At 42.2% G+C, this 21,082-nt stretch overlaps 1 protein-coding gene across 7 annotated transcripts in view; it reads left to right on the top strand.

Annotated features, from left to right (window-relative positions):
* Asxl2 (ASXL transcriptional regulator 2) overlaps positions 1-20,872 on the top strand; it is a 95,485-nt gene extending 74,613 nt beyond the window's left edge. For 6 of the 7 annotated variants that reach the window (XM_052746044.1, XM_052746043.1, XM_052746042.1 and 3 more), the window contains 4 exons: positions 1,323-1,419; positions 2,816-2,921; positions 5,641-6,352; positions 10,286-20,872. In XM_052746044.1, coding sequence (XP_052602004.1) covers positions 1,323-1,419; positions 2,816-2,921; positions 5,641-6,352; positions 10,286-12,709 — 3,339 coding nt within the window. In that variant the 3' untranslated portion in view covers positions 12,710-20,872. The remainder of the gene's footprint in view (positions 1-1,322; positions 1,420-2,815; positions 2,922-5,640; positions 6,353-10,285) is intronic. The other variant, XR_008220149.1, reaches the window with a different exon arrangement.
* The last annotated feature ends 210 nt before the right edge of the window (positions 20,873-21,082 follow it).

Genomic DNA, 21,082 nt, shown 5'->3' with positions numbered 1-21,082 from the left:
CGGTGACAATGTATTATATGTGAACATGTCTCACAGTTTGACAACAATAAACAGCCTAATAGAAAACTAAGAAAATGATGGGAACTGACTCTTCACAAGACCACCACAGACATCCATGTTTAATAACCATGCAGTAACAGCAAACAACACAGGAGTCAGGAAATCATCTACCATTTCAAACCTATGAGGTTGTTAAAAATTAAATTACATGTTGATGCATGTTGGCAAAAAAAAAAAGCATATTATATGTTCTTCTATTGTTTGTAACTTTAGCCTTTAGAAAGTAGTATAACAATATCTGCTTACATACTAATCCTATTTTGATCTAGGAATGCAGTCCTTAGAAATAAAATCACAGCTGGGTGTGGTGGTGCATGCCTTTAATCCCAGCACTCAGGAGTCAGAGGCAGATGGATCTTTAATGAGTTTGGGGACATCTTGACTGTTACACAGAGAAACCCTGTCTTTAAAAAAAAGAAGAAGAAAAGAAAATCACTAGTATAGCTAGACAAGGTGGCATACTCCTTTAATTCCAGCCCCTAGGAGGCAGACCTCTGAGTTCAAGGCCAGCCTGGGCTACATAGCAATACCCTGTTTCAAACAAAGTAATAAAACAATAAAATACTAATACATTCATCTCTGCCAGGATGTTTGTTGCAGCTTTATTGATTATGGGAAATCATTGGTAACAAAGTACATGTGTACAACATGTTTACCATTAGTTGAGACAGTTTTATACAATGAAATAATATGCAGCAATTTCAGAGAGGCTAAATATATGCCAGTTGACTTGACTTTCACTGTGTGCTCTAAGAAAACTAAAGTTATGGTGTGTTATATATAATTTGGACCCAGTTCTGTAAAGAAAATAGTAAACTCTGCTCAGAGCAAAATATATATGTATTTAAGTATCATTCAGTGAGCAATATTTTTCCATCATTGTGGAATGGAGCTGAAAGCAGAGAAAGGAAAAGAGATACATGAAAAAGGACTTTTTTTTTTTTTTTTTAAGAGAAAATGGTATTATGGTTTAAAAAGAAAAAAAAAAACAGCAGTGTAGAATGAGCTAGCCATGTTTGGGTGGGTTTTGTTTTGTTTTGTTTATTTAGAGACAGAGTTTCTCTGTGTAGTCCTGGCTGTCCTGGAACTCACTCTGTAGACCAGGCTGGCCTTGAACTCACAGAGATCACCTGTCTCTGCCTCCTGAGTGCTGGGATGCCGAGTTTCTATAGGATGGACTGTGCATGCATTCTCTTCTAACATGAAGTGTGATCATCACACCTTTTCTTTGAACATTTTCCCTGTTTTGCTCTTTGACCTAGGTTGGTCCAGATGGTTTGATGAAATTGAGTGGCTCAGCCCTTAACAATGAGTTCTTCACTTCTGCAGCTCAAGGCTGGAAGGAAAGGCTCTCAGAAGGTAAATATTCTGCCCTGTGGCTCCCAGGGTCTGTATGCCTAGGTACTGAAACAAATTTGGAAGGTGAATGTATTTATCAGGGCTCTCCAGAAGAACAGAACCTGTAGAATGAATGTATATAAAGGAGGTTTATTAGCATGGCAGGAGTGGTCCAGCTAGTTCAGCTGTCTACCAGGGGAAGGGCCAAGAATCCCAAAGTGATGCCAGTGAAGGAATGGACTTGCCAGCAGGAGCAAACAGACAGAGTGAAAGCTCCCTTCTCCCATGTCCTTTATATAGGCTGCCACCAAAAGCTGTGACCCAGATTAAAGGTGGAAAGTCCCACTTCAAATGAGTTAATTAAGAAAAAACATTCTTCACAGTTGTGCCCAGCCACTTGGGTTTTAGTTAATTCTAAATGTAGTCAAGTTGACAACCAAGAGCAGCCATCATAGTGAAGGTTAAGAAGTTTCCTAAACATAAACTCTCTGTGAGTTTGAGGCCAGCAGCCTGGTCTACAGAGCAGGTTCCAGGACAGCTAGGGCTACATAGAGAAACCCTGTCTCAGAAAAAAAAAATAGAAAAGAAGAGAAAAAAAGGCCTCAAACACAGTTTTCTTTGAAGAAACCTAACTTTGAAATGACAAGATATTTGATGACATTATTTGTCACTACTCTGTTTGGCAGTGGGCCTTGGGAGAACGGAGCTGATAAATGAAAAGGACTAAAGTCTCATGCAGTAGCCAGTTTTAGAGCGTGGGACAGTTCATACTCTGAGGATTAAGAGGAATCACATGAGTAAAGGGTCTAATCACAAGGACAAGCTGTATGTGGCGGACAGGCAGCACATGCAAAACCCTGTTTTTCCATAGAGGCGTATAAACAAATAACAGTGGCCATTGTAATGAATAATCGGAAGTAAAGTCACTCCTATCCAATACATGCGGGAGGGGCAGGAAAGCATAATCCAAGCAGTTCTGTGCTTTTGAAGAAACTATGGTCATAAGACTCCTGTTTTCTTGGAGTTTTCTCACAAGCACTCAGAATTTTCCTCACATGACTCCATTAGACTATGTTCCAGTACACATTCATTACTTTCATTCCATTAGGAAATAAACTAAAACTTTGAGGTTAGAGGTGAAAAAAATCTCTGTATGGTGTATGATGTTTGTAACTGGAAGAGTATGCTTTGGGGAACAAGCAGAGAACAAGTTCTTTGGGCCTTAGCTGCACATTGAAAACTCTAGGATAGTGTGTGCCTGGACTCCACCTAGTGGTGTTTCTGTCTATCTGGCTTGGTTCTTTGGGACGCTTGTTGCTTTGACATGATAGTATTTTCTGTTCCTATAAGAGTCTTTGATGATTAAAATCCATGAATAATGCTTTTTCGTTTATGTCATTTTGTTGATCCATTGCAGGCGAATTTACTCCTGAAATGCAGGTGAGAATTCGGCAAGAGATTGAGAAGGAGAAGAGAGTAGAGCCATGGAAGGAACGATTCTTTGAAAGCTACTATGGGCAGAGGTAAGAGACGGCCGACAGACTCTGTAGTCCACATGTGCGTTCCTACATGTGTCATGTGATGCTATGGGCAGAGGTAAGAGACGGCCGACAGACTCTTTAGTCCACATGTGCGTTCCTACATGTGTCATGTGATGCTATGGGCAGAGGTAAGAGAAGGCCGACAGACTCTGTAGTCCACATGTGCATTCCTACATGTGTCATGTGATGCCTCCACATTTTTACCTAATTAGAAAGTCTAATCCTAGTTTCCTGTAAGTTTTATCACATTAATTCTTTTTCATTCAGAACATTCGCCTTTTTTTTTTTTTTTTTTTTTTTTTTTTTTTTTGGTTTTTCGAGACAGGGTTTCTCTGTGTAGCTTTGCGCCTCTCCTGGAACTCACTTGGTAGCCCAGGCTGGCCTCGAACTCACAGAGATACGCCTGGCTCTGCCTCCCGAGTGCTGGGATTAAAGGCGTGCGCCACCACCGCCCGGCTTTTTTTTTTTTTTTTTTTTTTAAAGAATTACGTGTGGAGCTGGGCGGTGATGGCGCACGCCTTTAGTTCCACTACTCAGGAGGCAGAGCCAGGTGGATTTCTGTGAGTTCAAGGCCAGCCTGGTCTACAGAGCGAGTTCCAGGACAGGCTCCAAAGCTACACAGAGAAACGCTGTCTTGAAAAACCAAAGGAAAAAAAAGAGAGAGAGAATTTCGTGTGGACAGAAATTTATCACTAGTAATCCTTGATCCTTAACTTACATTGTTGGCAGAATAGGTTCCTCTCCCTTAAAAAAAAACGAATTGGATTTTCTTCTTCTTTTTTTAATCTTACATTAGAGTCTTTCCTTGGAAAAGACTGGCTTCTAGTAATTTCGTGAGTTAGAATAATACTTGAGAGTTCTGTGCATTTTTATAGTGATTGTCTAAAATGTAACTTATTCAAAACTAGTCAGGAATTCTAAGAATCATGTAATGTGGGCCATTTTGCCAAACATGTAATTAAAATCCTTTCCTCTGTGACGGGGAGATATGCATCACTGAATCAACACACAAATTTTAGGGCTGGTGTCTGAAACAACTTTTTTTTTTAAACAACAAAAAAAAATCAGCTGGGCCAGCAGTGGTAGCGCACGCCTTTAATCCCAGCACTCAGGAGGCAGAGGCAAGCGGATCTCTGAGTTCGAGGCCAGCCTGGTCTACAAAGCGAGTTCCAGGAAAGGCGCAAAGCTACACAGAGAAACCCTGTCTTGAAAAAACAAAAGAAAAAGAAAGAAAAAAAAAAATTAGCTGGGCAGTGGTCATGCTCACCTTTAATCCCAGCAGAGACAGATGGATCTCTGACTTCCAGACCAGCCTGATCAACAGAGTGAGTTCCAGAACAGCCAGGGCTACACAGAAAAACCCTGTCTCGATAAAACAAAACAACACAAAAAAGAGAATGCAATTGTACTGGAGACATTTAATTGATAATAAAGCCATTTGCTTTGAACAGGATTGCATATTCCAGCTCCTGTTTGTTAGTCTCCCTTTCCTCTTTCCACATCCCAGTAAAGCCAGTGAGAGGACTCCATTGATCACAGACTGAGAAATGAAGGGCTTCTCTTAGCTCCAGGTAGTGTTCATGGACCACCTTCCTTCCTGGTCACTTAAGAAAGACCCCTACTGAAATTAAGAGTCTCAAATGCTAGCCGGGCAGTGTGGGCGTACACCTTTAATGCCAGCACTCGGGAGTCAGAGGCAGGTAGATTTCTGAGTTCAAGGCCAGCCTGGTCTATAGAGTTTAGGACAGCCAGGGCTACATAGAGCAAAACCCTGTCTTGGGGAGAAAAAAAAGTCTCAAATGCTGATTGTCCTACATTAAGCTATAAAGTTGGTAGTCTATTATTATAAGTTACAGGGATTCTGTGGGTGTATATGCTGCAGTGTGCTTTTGGAGATCAGAAGGCAGCTTTTGGGAGTTGGCTTTCTCTACCACATGAATTTCCTGGTTCAAACCTAGATGACCAGGGAAGCACTGTTTTTCTTCTGAGACATCTTGGTGGCCCTAGATAGACTATTTTTATTACTAATTCTTTAAGGCGACAAAGATGGTTTAATTGATTGTTGCTTAGAAAGAAATATTAAGAAGTCATTGGTGACACTTTTTGCCAGGCCACGGTGTGCAAGCCACAGCACACAACCTCAGAACTTTGGATCTAGACTAAGTAGGATTTAGACAGCCTTTCTACAAACTCAATTCTGTCTGAGCTGAAGAATTTGATAACTTTTCTGCTGTCTTCTCACTTTGCAGGTTTCCCTCAGAAGTCTTGGGTCAGTCTTGCCACAAACATTGGTGAACAGGGTTGATCCCAGTTCCAACCTAAGTCTCAGGTTCTTGTAGGTAGCCTGTGAGTCTCTACATACTATGGCTCCTATAGAAGCAAAAGTGACAATACCAGCCACCACTATAGAACTTTGTGTGCCAAGTGAGAACTTGACATGGAGTTAACTTTATCATAGCAATGTTGAAATTCTTAATTCCAGTGTACAATTAAAGAAATTAAGGTGCAGAAGCCTAGTCAGTCAGTATCTTGTCTACAGTTGTTACCAGAGCCAAGATTTGAATTTAATTGCTTTGGCTCAAGAGTTCTACAGAAAATATCTGTGTTGGGGGTTTCCTAGTTACTGATATAGTCTACTTTTCTTGTGTATTAAGTAATGTGGACTATTTCCCAACTAACAACGTTTCCTTCAATTTTTTAGTTCTGGCTTAAGCCTTGAAGATTCACAGAAACTGACAGCTTCCCCTAGTGATTCCAAAGTAAAGAAAACCCCAGCTGAGCAACCAAAATCCTTATTTCCTTCAGAGGCCTCTCCTGTCAGAATCATCCCAGTAGTTCCTCAGTCAGAGTGTAAAGAAGAAACAGTGCAAATACTCTCACCATTCAGAAAAGAAGAAAGCCAAGACGAGGCACCGCCAACCTCTAAATCCCCAGAACCCATCCTTGCATCAGCCAGCAATACAAGTGAGTTTATTACCATGAAGTCCACCAAGTGCCCTGAGGATGAGGGGCTCTTAGAGCAGAAGCCAGTTGTCTGTGCTGAACAGGAGTCTGAGAAAGAAAATCATGTCATCACAACTTCTAACTGTAACAGAAGTGAGAACCAAGAAGTGTTAGCTACATCCCCAAGCAAATCTAAAAATGCTGGGTTAGAAAAACCCGTAACAAAGCCTGTTGAAGAAGCAGGTCCACTGAACCCTGATATGAAGATGCCTCCAGCAACTCTTACTGATCAGATCCCAGAAAGTCTCAAAAGGAAATCTTCTCTTACCCAAGAAGAGGCCACTAGCAGCTGGGAGAAAAGACCACGTATCACGGAGAATCACCAGCACCAGCAGCCATTTCCTGTCTCGCCACAGCCCTTTCTTAGTAGAGGGGACAGAGTCCAAGTGCGAAAAGTACCACCTCTCAAGGTAAGAAAGTGGCTGTACCTACTAGGTTTCACAACTGTGCTATTATCATAGGTTTCACAACTGTGCTATTATCATAGAAGCAGTAGCATATATTTAATACACATATAACCATGGTATTATATAAATAGTGAAAATCGGGCTCTACGCCTGTGTGGCCTGGGCAGGCTTCTCCATGATGGGTAAGGTGACCTGCTGACGTCCCACGCAACCTAAGTCAGAAGCTCATTTTTTAGTAAAAGGGGGACCTGTAGGGCCCTGGCCCCCGTTTTGGGTAGCTGTTGCCTTGCTTGCTGACCTTGACCTTAATGTCCTCCCTATGCTAATTCCCTGCCGGGTTCCACCCTCCTGAATGTTTAAGGGAACTTCCTTGTCTGTGTATCCTGCATAATGTGCGTTAACAGCTTAGATGCAAGATTGTAAAACATCGGTAGCAAACTTCTGCCCTCCGGGTTTCTCCCATTGTGCTGTAAGCCTGTATTTAAGACCTCCTCCCTCCTTCAATAAACGGCATTTATCAAAAAAAAAAAAAAAAAAAAAGGTTCCTAGAACTACACTCCTGTATCTACACATGCACACATGTATGTAAACTGGTAAAAGTCCAATAAAGTTCTGTAATAGCCTGGGGGGGGGGGGGCGAGAATCAGGCTCTAGAACTGCATCCCTCCCAGTTCTTTCTTGATATTTGAGTAAGGAGTCTGAGTACAGAAACCCCCAACACTCCTCTTTGAGGCAGTCTCCATACATAACTCAGGCTGGCATTGAATTCTCGGTCTTTTCCGTTGCTGCTGCTTGAGTATGAATTATTGACCAAAAACTTGTCTTTAGTGAATGCCAGAACTCAAGTTCTGCCTGCCTCTTTAGGGAGTAAAGGCATGTGCCACCACTGCCCAACTCAGAAATGAATTCTAGACCTAGGAACCATATTCCGTTTTAATTTAATTCAGAATGATTCTACACTGAGCACTTGAACCCATTCTGACCAGATTACTAGAATTTCTCCTTCCTAGGATTTTGTCAGAAGTTGTTTACTCTTTTACCTGATACCCTGTCTAGCTTTCAGATGTAGCTAGAGTTTTCCTGCCTGGCCCACAGTCAGGACAAATCTCTCTCACCCGCCAGTCCCACAGCCGCTCAGACCCAACCAAGTAAACACAGAGACTTATATTGGTTACAAACTGTATGGCCGTGGCAGGCTTCTTGCTAACTGTTCTTACAGCTTAAATTAATCCATTTCCATTAATCTATACCTTGCCACGTGGCTCGTGGCTTACCGGCATCTTCACATGCTGTTTGTCATCATGGCGGCTGGCAGTGTCTCTCTCACCCAGCTTCCTGTTCTCTCCATTCTCCTCTCTGTTAGTCCCGCCTATACTTCCTGCCTGGCCACTGGCCAATCAGTGATTTATTTATTGACCAATCAGCAACACATTTGACATACAGACCATCCCACAGCATTCAGAGACACAGCTTAATAGAGTTTATAACAACAAATGTTTTAGGCAGTTTGTTTCTATATGCCTTTAATACCAGCACTGGAAAGATAATGCAGAAAGATAGTGAATTGACTAAACCAGTGAGGCCTCATCACAACACAACAACAACAAAAATAAAGAGCTTTTGAAACAAAATTGGAATTTTAGATAAATGTTACAACTTGATGTATTTTGTTTGTTTTAAGGTATATTTAAACTAAAAGAATCTAGCCGGGCGGTGGTGGCACATATCTTTAATCCCAGCACTCAGGAGGCAGAGGCAGGCAGATCTCTGTGAGTTTGAGGCCAGCCTGGTCTACAGAATGAGATCCCGGACAGCCAGAACTACACAGAGAAACCCTGTCTCAAAAAAAAAACAAAATACAAAAAAAAAGAAAGAAAAAGTAAAAGAATCTTAATGACTTTGCTCGGTGTGTGTCCACTCAGTATTGTTATCCATCCCTTCCACTATAGAATGGTTTATATCCTTAAAATATAACATCTCATTAATGCTTCATGAATACAGAAATAATTGACACTTACAAGTAAGAAAACTTTGAACTGCTTTGTTGTTTAATTCCAGTATGTTAGTACTGTTGGCTTTTAAGTTATCTTGTGTTATGTCAGGTAGGGTGACACACTCAGGAGTGTTTTTATGAGCCTGGCGTAGGGACACATACCTGTAATCCGTGCATTTGGGAGGGTCACAAGTCTGAGGACAGCCTTGGTCTACATTAGCACACACTCTACACCTGCACATACCCAGAAGAACGTAGTGCTAGAGGCTCCATGGCCTTATGCCTAAATAAGGTCATTTGTCCTCAAAACAGTTCCTTGTGTTTTCTTTTCTGGTTTTGTCGTTTTCTCCTGTAGTCTCTTCTCTATATTAAAAAGAGGCAATACTTGCTTCTTTCTCCTCCATGCAACTTAAAATCACTGTGTGCTGAGTAAAAAATGCTAAGCTTTACAACTAAGTAGTAAGCTTTGTTTTGTTGTGTTTTGTTTTTGGTTTTGTTTTTTTTTTTTTTAAGATTTATATATTTACTATGTATACAGTATTCTGTCTGCACGTATGACTGTAGGCCAGAAGAGGGCACCAGATCTCATTACAGATGGTTGTGAACCACCATGTGGTTGCTGGGAATTGAACTCAGGACCTCTGGAAGAGCAGTTGGTGCTCTTAACCTCTAAGCCATCTCTCCAGCCCCTGTTTTTGGTTTTTTGTTTGTTTGGTTTTGGTTTGGTTTTTTTGAGACAGGGTTTCTCTGTGTAGCTCTGGTCATCCTGGAACTTGTTCTGTAGACCAGGCTGGCCTTGAGCTCAGAGATCCGCCTGCCTCTGTCTCCCGAGTGCCTGGGATTAAAGGTGTGCACCATCATTGCCCAGCTAAACAAACATAATTTTTAAGTATATCAATTTATCACAACTGTTATAAAATACCACACTGATTTCTGAGGTATAGAGAATTGATTTTAAATACTTATGACTTTTTGAGCAATGAAAAATAGTGACTTCACAATTAATTTATAATTGAAAAATTTATACAAAGATGGCATGCTTTTCTTGGAATTTATTTAATCACTTATTTTTTGAAATTAAATACTCTAGAAAGTTAACCTTTTTTGCTCCTTTAAACTTAGTTATATACTGAGAGGATCCATACAATGAATACATTGTAGTTAATTTCCTTACCTTCCAAAGTTTTATTTAGGACAGGAATCATATTATTTTATGGTATAAAATCCAGTGGTTTCAGCTAGGCATAGTGACACATGGCTTTACCTTTAATAGCAGAGGCAGGGGGATCTCTGTGAATCCAAGGCCAGCTTGGCCTACGTAGTGAGTTCCAAGACAGCCAGGACTACATAGTGAGACCCTGTTTCAACAAAACAAAACAGTGATTTCAAAGTTAGTGGTTTATTACACATTTTTTCTTTAGTGTAATATTCATTTTTCTAACCATTCTGATTCATAAATTGGGATATTGGATCCAAAACCACATGCATTTTAATAAGTTTACACAAATAAGTACAGCATTCCCAGGAGTGAAAATGCTTGGCAGACGTTATGCATGTGATCCCATATGTGGGTAGAGTGGGGCTGAACCCTCAACAACATGTGGTTTTCTGGTTTTTTGTTTTGTTTTTTAGATTCATTTTTTATTTAGTGTGTATGAGTGCTCTATCTGCATTTTTCCTGTATGCCAAAAGAGGGCATCAGATCTCATTACAGATGGCTGTGAGCCACCATGTGGTTGCTGGGAATTGAACTCAGGACCTCTGGAAGAGCAACTAGTGCTCTTAGCGGCTGAGCCATCTCACCCCAACATGTGTGTTCGTAATCATAGCAGCAGTGCATGTCATGCTGCACTGTGCTCATCCACTCTAGTCAGGGCCTAAATTGATCGCTGTCTCCCCCCCCCCCCCCCCCCCCGCGCCCTTTTTTTTTTTTTTTTTTCCAGATTCCAGTTTCCAGAATCTCCCCGCTGCTGCTTTCTACATCGCAGGTCTCTCCCAGGGCTCGTTTTCCAGGCTCCATCACTAGTCCTTACAGAACAGGAGCCAGAACTCTGGCAGACATCAAAGCAAAAGCCCAGTTGGTCAAAGCACAGAGGGCAGCAGCTGCAGCCGCCGCTGCAGCTGCTGCAGCCGCCTCAGTTGGAGGGACCATTCCAGGACCTGGCCCTGGGGGTGGACACAGCCCAAGAGAGGGTGGGGAAAGCAAAGCTGCTGGAGGAGGAAGTCCAGGCTCAGACAGAGCCAGTGCAACTGGAAAGGGTCCCACACTGGAACTGGCAGGAACTGGAAGCAGGGGAGGTCCGAGAGAGCTTTTACCAGGTGGTCCCCAACCTGAGACCAATGCACCATGCCAAGCACAGCCTCCTGGTGTCTCTGGAGCACAACTACAGCAAACCTCCTCAGTGCCTACAGCACTTGCCAACAGTGGAACATGCACAAGCATCCCATTACCACCCCACATAGAGAAATCAAACAGGGAAAAACCGGAACCCCCCAAGGTAACAGCCACAGCAGCCTCTCCTTGCCACCCTCAAGATCTGAGTAGTTGCAGACAGGAGAAAGCTCCTTCTCCAGAAGGGCCTGCTCTGATCTCAAGAGCTTCACCTGTTTGTTTTGTAGCTGATGGCACAGTTGAGCCCACAGCAGGTTCTAGTAAGAATGCACCAAAGCCTTCAGCCTCAGCAAAGGCAGCTGCTTCTGCTCGACTGGATCTGACTTCCCCCGCTGTAACATCCCTGGTGACAACAGCCAGTTTAGAAAAACTCTCTGTAGCCCAGGTCAGTGGAACTTCAGGACCTGCTGGAGCAGCTTCATCCTCAAGCACTTCGCCAGCAGCTTCTAGCCTTAAAACCCCAGGAACTTCTGCAAATATGAATGGACCCATTTCAAGACCAAGTTCTAGTATCCCTGCTAATAATCCTTTAGTTACTCAGCTGCTCCAGGGCAAAGATGTTCCCATGGAGCAAATACTGCCTAAACCTCTCACCAAAGTTGAAATGAAAACAGTCCCACTGACTACGAAAGAGGAAAAGGGGATAGGAGCATTCCCTGGTACCAGTGTGATGGAAAGTAGCACCAGAGAGGAAGTTAATGGCAGGCAGGCCTATCTGGCTATCCAGCAGCTGGGCAAACCCTTGCAGAGTAAGCAGCTTCCCCAGGTCCCAAGGCCAGTCTTCGAAGCTAAGGACCCGAGGGACTCTTGCATTGATGCTCACCAGTACCCAGAAGGACTAAGTAAAACAACTCAAGATCAGCTTTTTCAGACTCTCATCCAGAGGGCTCAGAGACAGAGCGTTCTTTCATTTGTACCACCCTCTCAGTTCAACTTTGCGCACTCAGGTTTCCAGTTGGAAGACGTATCCACAAGCCAGAAATTCATGTTGGGCTTTGCTGGCAGAAGGACAGCCAAGCCTGCAATGGCAGGTCACTATTTACTTAATATTTCCACCTATGGCCGGGGTTCAGAGAGCGTCAGGAGGACACATTCTGTAAATCCCGAGGAGCGACTTTGTCTAAATAGCCCTCCTGAAGACTTGAAGAAGGGATATGCAGATTGTAAAAACACAACTGGAGACAGCAGCAGCAGCAGCAGCAGCAGCAGCAGAGAAGATGAAACTGATGAAGAGAGTGTGGCAGACGAGCAGGAGCCTGTGTCAGTGAAGGAGGAGCCCTGGGCTTCTCAGAGTTCTGGCAAGCACCCCCACAGTGGGGAAACACCATCCACCAATGATTGTTTAGCCAGCAAGAATGGTAAGGCTGAGGCCCCAGTGAGTGAGCAAACCACTTTAGGCAAGGAGAATTACATATTCTCTAGAAGCCAGACATTGGATGAAAAGACCCTAGCAAGAGATTTTATTCAGGCAGCACAGAAACAGATGGCTCACGCAGTGAGAGGTAAGACGGTGTGTAGCAGCCCTGAGCTTTTCAAGTCAACTGCTCTTTCTCTCCCTGCAGACAGTCCCACGCAGCAGCCTCTCCTCCTTCCCCCTCTGCAAACCCCCAAATTGTATGGAAGCCCCACACAGATAGGGCCAAGCTATAGAGGCATGATCAATGTCTCCACCTCATCAGACATGGACCATAGCTCTGCTGTACCAGGTAGCCAGGTAGCCAGCAATGTAGGAGATGTTATGTCATTTTCCGTGACTGTCACTACCATCCCTGCTAGCCAAGCTATGAATCCCAGCAGCCACGGCCAGACACTTCCTGTGCAGGCCTTTCCTGATGAGAACAGCATCGAGGACACACCTTCAAAATGTTACTGCCGCTTGAAAGCCATGATCATGTGCAAAGGATGTGGAGCTTTCTGTCACGATGACTGCATTGGCCCCTCCAAACTGTGCGTCTCCTGCCTCGTCGTTCGGTAATGAGACTACAGCTGTGTAAAGGAGGGGAAGGGAGGCTTAACAAGACATGGTCGTGCACCCTTTGAAATCACAGAAATAAAGTTGCAGTTGTCTCAAGAGACGTTAATCAGGAATGCAGAATGCAGGTCTTCAGATTTACAGGAAGAGCACCTTGTATAGTAAGTCTTAGTCGAGTAAGGACTATGAATTGGTGACAAGTTTGCACTTAAAAAATCATGTAAATATGTCACATTTTGTTTTAACATTGTTTTCCAAGGATTTAGGTAATGATGTGTTAACTTTACATTCAGATGTATGTTCCATTTCTTTTGACTCTGAAAATAGTTGAGTGGTGTGCATGGTGAAAGATAACTGTGCCTCCGGCCTTTCCCAGGGTGGGGAAAAGGGAAGAGTGGTCAGGAGGTGACCATCATGCTGGTTATGTCTGCACAGGCTGGCTGCAGGTTCTTCACAGATAACATGCCTCTGACAGATTTGGATTGCGGCTTTACTCATCCTTTTGCTTTAGGTGGAACCATTTTAAGTGGAATTTTTAAAAAGGTATTAACTTCCCAGACAGTGTTTTTGATCCTGACAGTCCTGGCTGAGCTTTTGGTCCATGAATCAGTACTGTTGTCAAGCAGAGCTCTGCTGTTTCCTAGTCAGTGCAAGTTATTTAAGAAGGACTCCTCTATTAGTCTAGTTGTCATGGCATTAGTTCCAGCAATAATACATCCTGACACTGTATCATTCCTGGGCTCCCACAGACAGGTCTGAAATACCAGTGTAAAAGAAAATGCACACACACATTAGTGATTGGGGTGTGTGTGTGTGTGTGTGTGTGTGTGTGTGAACTGTGTCTTGTTGGCGAAGGGGAATGAAGAAACAGCTGAAACTTAACCTTCAGGAATTGGAAAAGTGATTTTAACACTGGACACAAAATACTTTCTTTTCCTCGTCTCTCAAACCATTCCAGGTAGAAAGGCTCTGTAGTGGTACCTCTTTGCTCCTTTGACATCCCAGGCATGAGAGATGGATGCAGTGATCTTATGCCATCCTACCACAGCACATGTTTGCACCCCACACGTGGAGAAAGAAGACAGTGTGCTGCTTTAGAAAGTGAGTCTACTGTTCTACAGTTTCTGCTCTCAGGACAGCCGGGATGCCCAATGGGAAAGAAGGGGCATTATGAGTGACTAATCAATTATCTGGCTGTGAAATTTTACAATTTTTCTTTCTTTTTGATGATTATTCTTAAAATCCTTTTCTAGCACTCTGGAGGCAGAGGCAGACTGATCTCTGAGTTCAAGGCCAGCCTGGTCTTCATAATGAGTTTCAGGACAGCCAGGGCTATATAAAGAAATCCTGTCTCCAAAAACATAAATAAATAAATTAAAGAAGTCTGTTTAAAAAATAAAACAAAAATAAAAAACCTCTAGTTGGTGGACATAGTGACACATACTTTTAATCACAGCACTTGGGAGTCAGAGTCAGGTGGACTTCGGTGAGTTGAAGTCCACCTAGCAAGTTCAGGGTACACAATATGACACTGTCTTTAAAACAAACAAACAAGCCGGGTGGTGGTGGTGCACACCTTTAGTCCCAGCACTCGGGAGGCAGAGCCAGGCGGATCTCTGAGTTCAAGGCCAGCCTGGGCTACAGAGTGAGATCCTGGACAGGCACCAAAACTACACTGAGAAACCCTGTCTTGAGAAACAAAACAAAACAAAACAAAAAATGAACTAGTTACAACCTTTAAGCAAATACTTCTAAGTTACAGTTAAAGACAGTTTCAGGAAAACATCAGTTCACCAGGTGTTTTGATATCAAGTAGTCTGTATTGTTTGATTTCAAGTCTCCTATTTGAAGTGTGTGATGTAATACTACAGCCCAGTACAGGTGGGTTTCAAAAGCTATTTATAAAAACTCAGGACAATTTAACCCTGTCACTTACATCCCAGGAAAGGAGACAGTAATGTGTTTGCCCGCCCACCTTGTGGTGCTCACCCCTGGCCATCCTGCTTCCTGCATCACACACATGTGCTTCCTTAGTCCTTGCTCCAGACTCTGAAACTCACTCTTCCTTTTTCTTTCCTGCTCTCATGGCCCTAAACAATTCCAGGCTTAAACTCTGTGTTCCAGAACCAGTCAGGACAGTATGATGTCTTTCCATCTCCCCTTTACTCCAGTGGAGGCACAGCTGAGAGAGAAGAAAGGCTGCAAGGATTCCGGGTTAAGAAGTGAGTGTGTTCTGAAGTGAAGGATCAGTAGGAAATAGAAGCCAAGGTTACGCTCCCAAACCTTCAGGACCTTGGGTAGTCCCCATGGGACCTTAAAAGACCCATAGCTGAGTAGTCTTCTTGTCTAGCCTGCTGGAAGAGAAATTCAGAATGGACGTCATGCTGAATGTCAGTGGCTAGTTTGTATTGGTGAAAGTAATTTTTCTACCTTCTACCTTGCTCACTAGAAAGGTTTTGCTCCATGGGTCCCTTAATCTGAGAATAGATGGACAGGAGGAAGACATTAGGGACCGTCAGGTCCATTTAAAGAGGAAACCACATTGTTCCTCTGCTCTTGATCCAAAGCCAGGCCATATAGGGCCTAAGTATTGCTCTTCATCTGACTCCACTAAGTAACACCCAGCTAATTTGCATTCTGCTATTCCAAAAGCAGAACTTGCCAGCTAGGTACACTGCCTCAGACTTGAAAAAAAAGAATTTTTTCCATAGATTGAAAATATATTAAATATGAATCTATTTAAATGGTTTGTTTTAAAACACGGTTCCAGGTAGAAGAGGAATCTCCATCTTATAAATGAACAGAAAAGAAAAATTTGTCTGGCCCTTTAAGTTGAATTTGGTATTCCAGTACTTGTTAACACATTTTTTTATCATAACTTTTAAATTATTTTACCTTAAAATTAACACTGAAGTGGTTCGATAAGTGTTAAGCTTATCCTTTGGACTTTAGGTGGTGAAGTTTTAAATATCATACCTGATACACATGCCAGTGTGCCCCTCCAGCCTTCAGGTAACCACTTGTGCAAGTCACCTCTGGGAGAGTATTTGTGACATGTCATCTCAGGGTCAGTTAAGTGTTCTCAGCTGCCTAAGTAGAACACTCCCTGAATCATAAAGGATTTTTTAATAATCAGAACTCTTTATCCTATTAATTTAAGGGGCAGAACACAAATAACCTGGAGTCGTTTGCCCTGCTTCAGTTCCTTAACCCCTGTGCTCAAGACACTGAAGCTGTCTCCGATGTTCTGTGTAGCATTTCTTAAGAGTAAGAGCTGGCAAATGAGGGAGCTTTTCTTGGGGTGGGGAGGCTGCACTTCCTGGGTGTAGAGATGTGGATATTTGAGACCCTGTCTCAAATGTAGATTAACAGCCAAAGGAAGACTTCACTGCCTTCCAGGTGAAGGTATGATGTCCTGCATAGAACAGGCCCATCAGTTACCATTCTGATTGCTCCCTACTACTTCCCTCCACTTCAGGAAATCTTAATAAGCTCTTCGATTAAGTTGTTTGTTAGAATGAGGGACTTCCTTTGGTCGTTATACTGCAGTTTGTTTTAGAGCTCATTGTTAATGAGCAGTGGCAGTTTTTTTTCTGACTTCACATAACGAGAAGGAAGCGTCCCATTGCATTACAACAGTGTGTGCAAGTGGGAAGCTTGGCCATGGGTAGTTTGCAGCTCCATTTATAGAACAGTCCAAAGAGACTTTGCAAAACATGATGACAGGCAGGGACCTTTTCCTATGTGTTTCAATACCTACAAACCTATTGAACAGAACAGTAGGTAGACATTTCCTAAAGCTGAAGCAATAGCTTCATAGAGTCTTGGTTACTTTATTTTTTTTAATGCTTTACATTTGATACAACTATTAAAGATCGATTTTAAAATAACTTTCCAGTAATATATTTTAAGTAATATATATTTTAATATCTATGTAAAAAGTGACGGTGGAAGACTGAGTTTCTCATATATGGTATGTTTAATGTAGGATCTCACTGTTAAGGCACAAATTATTTCAAAGAAGTTACTCTAAAAACACTCAGATTATTTCCCAAAAGAAAAGAAAAAGAAAAATGCAATAAGGGGAATGATTTGGGGGCTTTATTTTTTATTTTAAAAGAAAATTGACTTATTTACCACAAGCTATTTTTTTCTCTCTGGTGATAAGGTTTGTACAGACTGGTTTGGTAAATGCTAAATTTTTGTGTCTTTTGCCTTTTTAAAGGAATTGTTAACATTGGAATTGAGGGTATGTACAGAGAAGTTGGTGTCGACGCCATTTAATAAGTCATATTTTTTCACAAATAAGGAAAAATCATTTTAATAAGAATTTTAAGTATTTGCAATAAATATGTATATAGATTGTATGTATTCATATATTATTTTTCATTTTATTATTAAGTAAAAGATAATTAAAAGTGAAATTTAAAACCTTGTAGTTTTTGATGAATCTTGAGAGCTCACATCTGAATGTGACATGGGGAAGGGCCCTCAAATAGTTGCCTTAAACAGGTTATGGGGAGGTCACCACAGACTGGGGAAGAGCAACTGAGGAACTTGGACATAAGTCAGGGTAGTATATTTGAGAACGTAAGTAAAAATATGAAACCTCCATCGTTTATGTCTTGTGTTTTCGACCTCCTCTGTTCTTCTACCCACCTTAACGTCACTGAAGAGTGAGAAAACAGTAGTCTGTTGTAGTGTGCCTCGTTTCTTCTAACACCAAGGAAGGTAAGAAGGTGTGTTAGGGGAAACAGGCTTTTCTTTACAGTGATGGATGCTTTGTTAGATGTTGCTGTCATACCAGGCCCTGGGGATGTTGAAGAACCAGCTGCTCAAAGATAGAGAAGGCTTGTTTTCTGTTGTTTAGTCATTCTCCGAGGTGAGTTTCATAGCCAGATTCATGGCCTGCTTGACTGATCTGGGCACGTGGAAGCTGGATCTGCATCAGAAGACCATCTGTGTTGATTAGGTCGTGTTTCCACATGATTGTGAGGATAGCTTGTGTCAAGAAGAGCATTTAGGGAAATGAGCAGTGGCAGAAGTATGAAGTTAATTGTCTTGGGTACCACACCTGGATTACTTTTGAATCAAAGAGAACTCACTTGTGGTTGTAAAATAAATGATTTTAGGGTATAATGGGGAGAACAGAATATCTACATAGATGATCTTAGGGATGAAGATAGATCTCCTGTTGTATAAAATGGGTAATGAAGGGCTGGATAGAATTCATTGATGCAAGTGCGCCCACCTGCTCTTCCTCCTGTATGCTGGGGTTAAAGGTCTGTGCCACCAAGCCTGTCTGCGTAGCTTTTTAAAAGTAACTTGAAGATCCCAACATCTGAGATGGGTAAAAACATTGAAGTTAGTTCAGCCATCCAAGAGGATGGTCTTCCAGATCTCAGTGAAAGTACTATTTCTAAAATAAATTTCTTGGGGCCTTGAAAGAGCTCAGTGAAAGCACCTGCTGCCCAAGCATGAGGACCCAACCGCAGGACCCCAGAACCCAAATAGAAGGTGCATGTTGGTGGCATTTGCCTGTAATAATACCAGCTCTTAGGGAGGTGGAGCAAGTCTGATCTGGAGCTTCCCTAGCCAGTTAAGCTCCAGATTCAGTGAGAAAACCCTGTCTCCAAAAATAAGGTGGAGATTCAACTGAGGAGAACATTCCAACATGAGCCTCTATGCTCTCCATGTGCCCATGCAGGCAAGTGCACTTGAATACATGTGTGCACACACAAAGGAAATTCGTTAACTCGGGACATCTGCGTCATAATTCCTACTCATGAAAGCAATGAAGGTGAGACATTTAAGTGTATTGTGTCCATTAAAATAACTACAATTAAGTAATAGTGCTTATTGAGTTCAGTCACTTCATAAGCAAAATCCATATTCATGTGATATGGGACTCTGCTTCCCAGAGTCTTAGAAACCTATATTCGTTGCTTTTCTACACTACTTTATCTTAACTGATTTTAAGTCACATTGAACATTTCAGGCCTTTTCTATGTAAATCTTGTTACTTAAGTATTTATTGTGTGCTCAGCATTGCTAAAATGCAGGTTATGCAAGAATAAGAAGAAATTCATCATAATGGTTCTTCCTAAAATTGCAGCCATGCAGCACTGGCTGTAGTTTTTAGTGTTCAATTAATCAGTGCTGTGTTTCCCAAAATAAGTATCCATGAGTTGTAACATAGAGGCTTTGAGCACTGGACAAAGCAGTACTGACATGAAGAAAAGATACTCTAGATGGAAGCAGCTACTGTAGTCCTAAGGTGCCACCTTAATAGATGGACCTTTTGGGATCATTGGAATACAGAGGGACAGTCTAAATAAACAGCTTAAGCAAATGCAGCTTTAGGGAACTTTTAAACCTTGTTTCATTTTTTGCTGAGAAGAAACTGAGTCCTTTCATTTGAATTCTTGTGTCCTTGGTTTTTCTCCATAATGAATGGATAGGGTCACTTTAATAGGTAGTCTTAATATTGTAGAATTGCCCTAAGTCACAGAATGATAATACACTTCAGCCTTTTTCCCTAGGCCCAAGTCCTAATTCTTTAGGACTTGCTGGGAGGTAAAAAGTCTTTGTCAGTACTTGCTCTTGAATTTTTCTTACCTCTTGTCTTTAACCAGATGTGTGGGTTCACAACCTGATTTCTGTATGCCAAAATACCTGCATCTACACATCTACACTTCAAAGGGATGCTCAGTGTGTTTCCCCATGTGTGTTTCCCACGCTCTGTCCAGGACACTTGCTGCACCTGGGACATTTCACAGAAGATAGCCTGTAGACTGAGGAATGGGTACTTCCGTATCCAGTAGCTTTCACCCTTCCGCTAAGAAGAGGAGTTCCCAGAAGGCCTTTAGAACAAGAGGAGACCTGGAAAAGCCAGATGATCAGTTGTGGAGGCTGGCGGTGACTAGATAGTGCCTTCTCCCAGGCCTCAGGCTCAGTTTTCTTGTTCTCAAAAGTCAAGCTGAGGGGTAGAAATAAAAGTCAAAAGCTTGATTTTCATCTTAACTGCAAAACTTAAAGGATCCCTTGGGGAGAAGGGTAAACCAAGATGTGGTTTTCAATGGAGCCGAGTGCCTTACTCTTTCACAAGCACTATTAAAGGATTGCAGGTTCATTTAACACCAGTCAACCATGAGTGCTGCATGGACTAAAAGAACAGTCTTCTGTGAATTATGGCAGGGCTTGCACCTCTGTGTCTGTATCTGAACTTTATGAACAGTTTATTAGTCTAACCTAAGCCAACACTCAGTTTTACTAAATTTAATCAAGGTTTTTCTGAATATCTGAAGATATGCTAGAATTTATTTCACACATAGCCTGGGTCTTTCGTATGGAACATGTAGAATATAAAGTTAATTTAAAGACAAGAGTCTAATGGTTTGAAATTACCTAGAGTTTAGGACTGAAATTGGAGTTTCCCCTTGAAGTTAGCAATCCTTTTGCAGTCAAGTTTTCAGGCAGTATTAACATTTAAAGACTTCAGTAGTGACCCTGCTGAACCTGTATGGCATCACTTTAGCACATCTACATGGAGTTCTGCTAGAATCACTGGCTGGTCACCAGTGGCCAGAGGAGAGGGACGAAAGGTAGCATGCCTGAAATTCCCAGCAATTGGCAGGTGAAAGCTGGAAGATGAGTTCATGGTCATCTGCAGCTATGGCAAGCTCAAGGCCAGGCTGGGCTGCACGAGACTGTCTCACGAGGGAATGTCCTGGGCTGGGAATGTGATGGCTTCATCAAACTTGTTCTCAGAAAGATACATGAGACTTCTTGAACATGTGATAGATCTAGAGTACACAACAAATGAATCTCTAGAAGTTAAAAAGCCTTCTGTAGCCGTAAGTGCTTTGATGTGTTTTCAGAACTCCTAATTGGGTTTCTCTGCACACCCTTCACCAGCACCAAGAGAATCCGAACAGAAGAGATGGCCTTAGCATTAGACTTGTTGACCGAAGTCTTTGTGCATGTAGGCCTCAGCACTTTGACATACGAACAGTCTGACTTTCAACTCCACACTATTGTCTGTTCCTCTCACTTTCTACTCTTCCTTTTATTGGTACTATAGAAGCTGTCTTCTTGAAAGTCAATGTATGATACGGTTCTGTCTTAATGACTCCTGTTGAATAAAGGCATACACTTTCACTCTCATTGTTGGGCCTTTTCTTTCCTAAAGGAATGGAACACGTGGTGCATGGCTTACTTGCTGCTTGTCTCTCCCCTGGTTAATCACTTAACAGTAGTGTTTCTTTAGGACACATTCACAAGGAACTCAGGAACTTAATCTGAGCCCAGGCCTGTCTTTAAAAAACAATAGAAAAAACAGTGTTTAGATTGGCTTATTTCACCACCGTTGGCAGT

Source organism: Peromyscus californicus, unplaced genomic scaffold, assembly GCF_007827085.1.
Source record: "Peromyscus californicus insignis strain IS unplaced genomic scaffold, ASM782708v3 Scaffold_1__1_contigs__length_55948999, whole genome shotgun sequence".
In the NCBI taxonomy this organism is placed as follows: Eukaryota; Metazoa; Chordata; class Mammalia; order Rodentia; family Cricetidae; genus Peromyscus; species Peromyscus californicus.
The sequence above is the reverse complement of the archived record's forward strand: the minus strand, read 5'-3'. Positions and strand labels throughout refer to the sequence as shown.